This window comes from Dendrobium catenatum, unplaced genomic scaffold (genome assembly GCF_001605985.2).
Source record: "Dendrobium catenatum unplaced genomic scaffold, ASM160598v2 fragScaff_scaffold_948, whole genome shotgun sequence".
Lineage (NCBI taxonomy): Eukaryota > Viridiplantae > Streptophyta > Magnoliopsida > Asparagales > Orchidaceae > Dendrobium > Dendrobium catenatum.
Window position 1 is genome coordinate 6680 of NW_021319410.1, and position 5996 is coordinate 12675.

At 32.5% G+C, this 5996-nt stretch overlaps 1 protein-coding gene across 1 annotated transcript; it reads left to right on the top strand.

Moving 5' to 3' along the window:
- The first annotated feature begins 1649 nt into the window (after window positions 1–1649).
- LOC110094292 (bidirectional sugar transporter SWEET14-like) lies at window positions 1650–5483 on the top strand. The gene is made up of 7 exons (XM_020819487.2): window positions 1650–1701; window positions 1846–1882; window positions 2724–2931; window positions 3663–3824; window positions 4378–4497; window positions 4615–4845; window positions 5403–5483. The coding sequence occupies exons 1-7, from the start codon at window positions 1650–1652 to the stop codon at window positions 5481–5483; spliced, it is 891 nt and encodes a 296-aa protein (XP_020675146.2).
- Window positions 5484–5996: the final 513 nt, after the last annotated feature.

Below are 5996 nucleotides of genomic sequence, written 5' to 3' on the forward strand. Positions count from 1 at the left end.
GTTGATCAAAGGTAGGGATTGATTTTAGTCTGGAGTTAATCAAAGGTAGGGATTGATTTGAGTCTGGAGTTGATCAAAGGTAGGGATTGATTTGAGTTTGGAATGATCCTAGGATCTAGAGGGGTTCTAAGATCTAGGATCTGGAGAATCCTAATCTCTAGAGTAGGCCCTAAGGTTTAGAGTGGATCCTAAGGTCTGGCTCTAGGAAAGGATCTTAAGGTCTAGAGTGGATCCTAAGGTCTGACTCTAGAAAAGGATCTTAAGGTCTAGAATGGATCCTAGGATTTAGAATTAATCTGGAGTTTGGAAAGGCCTTAGTGACCTCATATCAAAAATGAGGTCAACACCGCCGGTTATTAATTAAAGCCACCGAAAAATACCCGCCAGAAACAGTTTCCTACGCCGGGGTTTTTTTGCCGCCGGAATGCCACGGGTGTTTTAAAAAATCGCCGGAAATCAATCGTTAACCGCCGGAAACAACCACCGGTAATGCCTGAATTCCTATAGTTATATAATATGGCTACCTTTTTTATATTTGCCAAGTTTTTCTCTTTTTTTGGGAGAGGGTTTTCCATAAATTAGAAAAGTAATAAACATTCTTTTATAAATGATATTCATGTATATTTTAATTTTTACCCTTCAAATTAACCAGCTAGTGTAAATAATAAATGCTATGTTGAATTATCATATTCTTTTTATATGGCACCCTTCAGATGTGCAAGATAAATGAAGAACTAAAAGTAGACCACAATGCCTTAATCTAAGAAAGTTATTAAGATCATACAAGCTCCTTAAGGAACTAAAAAGGAGATTTGGCAAGCTTTCCCTAGCTGAACTTGACACAAGAGGGCACACACCAATCACAAGGGATTCTCGCAAAGGGAGCATTCCCTAATCATGTGAAGTTTTCTAAGGAGTACTTCACTTTCCATGCTCATTAGTGATTTCTCTAGAGAAATACTCGCCCAAGCTTGGGGGAATCCACATGTTGGCAATCACTTGAGAAAAACTTAATCGAATGGGCAGCTGTATTAGAAGAACTCATCCAATTGAGGCATCATCCTGCTTGGTAGAATTCATCTGACTACTACACACATCTTAATAAAACTTGGCTTGAATAAAGGGGCACCCTTTAGATCCACTCGTTGGAGGTGTCCCAGAGCACCTTTTGAGATTGCTGTTCACATGCATCCACAAGAGTTCTATTTGTGTCTACAGCAGAAATATCATATACTTTTTTTATTTCTGAATAGATGTAGCATCTTATGTGGCCCTCCGAATCTTATAAATATCGAGATGACATACAAATTAATTCTATTTTTTTTAAATTGTAAAAAAAAAAATTCCATAGTTCTCCTGAGTTGCTCATCTTTATTCTCTCTCTCTTTTACTTTAACTTGTCTTACGAGTAAAATGTACGTAGGCGTTGTCAATGAAAAAAAAAAATCTAAAATCTAAATCCCTGCATTAACTTAGTGCGGAAAGGCTTTATTAACATCCTCGTACGTTATTAATTATTAATTTGCTGATACCAAACTTTCCCTTTTTTTCCATTATAAATACATGGCAAGCGGAGTTGGACAACCTTGCACCATCGAGGCCTTAGAGATAATTTCTTAGTAGAACTGAGGAACCTCTCATAAATAAAGATGGTGTCCATCAGCATTGAGAACCCTTTGGCTTTTGGTGCTGGCCTTCTCGGTGAAAATCTTCAACCTCTCTCTCTCTCCCTCTCCCTCTCCCTCCGGTCATCTTTTAGCCTTTGTATATGTGTTCTATTTTCCTAATAAAGCGACTATTTATTTGTTGTTTTAACTTTTTTTTTTTTTTTTGACTTATCGACAGGAAATATTTTATCATTCTTGGTGGCCTTAACGCCAATGTGAGAATTTCTTTTATCAATTTATTGTGTTTAATGAAACATCATACGGTTGATAAAAATTTAAGCAACATTAAATACTTTTTGACGTTCTGAATGGTCATGAAACATTCATGAATTATGAATTAATTATATATATATAAGACGAATAGATACATAAAGAGAAGAATAATCTTTTTACTAATTAATTCATGAATGTCCCATGACCATTCAGAACGTTAAAAGATATTTAATGTAACTTAAATTTTTATCAACTGTTATTTAAGGTATTAGTTGATAAAAATTTAAGCTACATTAAATACCTTTTGACGTTCTGAATGGTCATGGGACGTTTATGAATTAATTAATAAAAATATTATTCTTCTCTTTGAATTAATTAATAAAAATATTATTCTTCTCTTTATGTATATATATATATATATATATAACACTAAAAAATAAGATATTTCACTCAATAATAACATATTTCATCTAAGAAAAAATAACGTCACATCATTTCGAATTCATGTTTCACCAGAAAATTTGGCAACTAAGAAACGGGCGAGATATCTAATATATTTTGCACACACTAAGAAACAGGACAGATATCTTTTAGTTTCTAAAAACAACTTATTTCGCACAAAAATAGAATTCTGTGCTACTCCTTTTTTACATATAATATAAAATATGATTAATTTGTTAATTTAGAAAGATATCACAACTGCAGTTTATAAATAGCAGCTAGCTAGAATGGGCAGTAGATTAAATATAAATTTCTTTCAAGTAATTGGTAGAATTATTCTTGTAAAACACTCGCTGAAATCATATCGTTATTTGCTAATGAAATAAGACTTGTATTTTGAAGGACTACATTCTATAAGGTGTACCGGAAGAAGTCTACTGGTTCCTTCCAATCAACGCCATATGTGGTTGCTTTGTCCAGTGCAATGTTGTGGCTCTACTATGCCTTTCTTAACCATAACGTGCTCCTGCTCACCATCAACACATGCACATGTGCCCTTGAATCTGTCTACATAGCCATTTACCTTTTCTATGCTTCCAAGAAAATAAGGGTTAGCTGTGCCACCTTTTCTGCTTCTCATTCTATCTTTTTCCGTATTAAACCATAGAATATAGGTATCGCAACTTAATAAACTATTACTATACAATTTCTATTCTTGCTATTAATTTGTATTTCAAGTTAGTGGGATTTACATACATTAATTCCACTTTTTTTTTTTTAATATTTTAACACAAACTTTGATTTATTTAAATAGGATAAAATACTTAGTCTGCAATAACATAAATATTAATTTGCCAGATCATAAAGTTAGAAGTTGAAAAGTTTTGGTTATTCAACTTAAAAAAACCCTTGGAAGTTCGTGGATGCGGTAAAACCATCTAAATATTGCAAGGCCAAACCATCTATATTAATTACTTAAATAAATTTTTAGTATTCAAATTTTAATTTTTGAACTAAAAAACTACTTTAAAAAATAGAAAAAAAGACATACCAAAACAAAACCTAAGTATCACTTCCAACTTAATACTGCTAAATAGCTAAAAAAATAAATTATGAGCATCATAAAACCTTATTTATTTATTTATTTTACCAAGGCATTTATACTTTCGTTCTCTTGAAATTTGTTAGATGATCTCAAACAAACGGAACTTACATAAAAATCATTTTATGAAAACTCCAACATGTTTCATAAAGCTCAAATTATGCTTCTCCTTTCTGCATGTCTAGAGATCTACTTGTCTTTCAAAAACCTCCGCTTACAAGTTCAGCTTCTTTTCTCAGCTTTCAACCGTCAAGATGATATTCTTCTTCAACGTTGGCCTGTTTGGTTCGGTCTTGCTCATCACACTTGGTTTTCTAAATGAGAGAAAGCGTTCCGAAATCACTGGTTGGATTTGTGCTTCCTTTGCCGTCGCAGTGTTTGTTGCTCCTTTAAGCATCATGGCAAGTAAAAAAAAAAAATCTGAATATTTCTGCTTTTAAAAAGGTGCAACTTGCATGGTGTTTTTCTAGGAGATCAAAAAATTTTAGTACTACTTTTTCATAAAAAAATAATCCCTTAAAGATCATGAAATTTTGTATCAGATATTGATAAAACAATTAATGTGCTTGTTTATCAAAATTTTATTTAATTGATCTATTGATACAAATACTATGTCAACATTCAGCAAAAGAGAGAAAAAATAAACGACTTACTGTACAAAAAACTATTAGAGTTGTGCTCATCTAAAAGTCAATTATTTATTTAGACCTAACTAAATAAAAGAGTATGGTTTATGCTTTGTTTTGGATGGTTTTCTTACTACTTCTAAAGCAGTTTTTTAATCTAAAGAATTGCTTTAAAAAGTAATAAAAAAGCTGTCCCAAATAAAATCTTTATTGATTGATGTAGTTGATTAGTTAGACTGGTTATTAGATCGTGTTATCTAAGTAAAAGGAATAAAGAAGACAAGTTCAAAATCATTTGAAAAGCATTCAATAAGGTTTCTTTTTGCAGAGGCTGGTGATAAGAACAAAAAGCGTGGAATATATGCCATTTTCACTCTCCCTCTTTCTCACTCTTAGTGCAATTGCATGGTTCTTTTATGGGCTTCTTCTAAGGGATTTCTTTGTAGCGGTGGGTTTATTCTACTCATAGTTAAACATTTTATCCTTTGTCCTGATTTTTTTTTCCTTAACTTTAAAATTTTATTTTGCTCATACAAAACTGCATCTTCTCCTTATTTTCTCACAGTTACCAAATGTTCTTGGGATTTTATTCGGAGTTGCACAAATAATTTTATATTTCATCTACATGGATGTGAAGAACGACAGATTAGAACAGAATACAAACCAAGATATTGAAGTAGAGAATATTACAAATTCAAATTTGGATTTGGAAATGGCTGAGAAACACATTCCCATAGATCAATCTGTGGCTATTGAACATGCAATACCAGCAGATGTTAAAGCTGATTTTGCTGCTGTAAGCAAAGAGAATGTTTAGGGTTTAGAATTTTATGGTATTCTTTTGACATCTGAATGGCTCTGCAATTATAGGAGAATAATGCAATGCTTGCTTGCCTTGATGAAGAACTATTATTACTATTCAAAATCTGTAATAGATAGTGATTGCCAGAAATATGATATCTTACTTTTGTGATTTGTTTGCTCGATATATAGAAATCCTATGTATTTACGTTATGAGGAAGTTTATGAGCAAATTGCAAAATCTTGTAATAGATTTTTTTTTATCAAGTTAATTGATAAATTGTCCTTCCAATCACTAACGCGTATTTCTTTCAAAAAAAAAAAAATCACTAACGCGTATCTTAATTGAAATATATTAGAATATTGATTCTGGTTATACAAAAAACAATAATTAATTGGAGTAAACTAATAACGCCGTCTATGAACAGGTTCTTAAAAATGAGCAGGACGAGATTTATGTCATTTTCAACTTTTTTCTGCTTTGCCAATTTTCTTAATAAAGACGAAATTTAGTACTTATAAGCTTAGATAAGGAAATTTGGTCCGGAACAGGTTTTCCCCGAGAAAGGCATCCATACAAATATTCCCATTGCTAATGCTGATGATGTCATACTAGCAATACTTATTCTATGAGATGATAAGCTTCCAAACATGCATCTCTTAGCTTCTTGATCTATTGATTGAGAGTTTTGATTACCAACTAAGATTTTTTGTGTTCAATGCTTGAGCATGTGATCTTGGAGGGTGAACCAAACATAGCTGAAGGTGCCCTCAAAATTATAATTTTATTAAATAAAAAAGTCTATTTTCTGGATAACAACATTAGCGGATTTACATGATTTAGCTGAAGCATGCGAAAGGGGATTACTTTTGGGGCGAACTCCGATCATGACTTCCGATTTGATAGGAAAAATGTCAGCGAAGGAGGCTAGAACATTCTTTAGTGACTCTTTAATAGCTTGCTACACGTGAGGTTGAAGTACCATGTCTTAAGAAGAAGAAGAAATGGCGACGAGGATAAAGCAAATCCTATGTGGGCTACAAGGAGGAAGAGCATATATAAATACTGGCCATACGGCAAAGATAAAAGAAATTATAGAACAAAAAAAAAAATGGCAGAGCAGAGTACGTCGCACCTACACAATT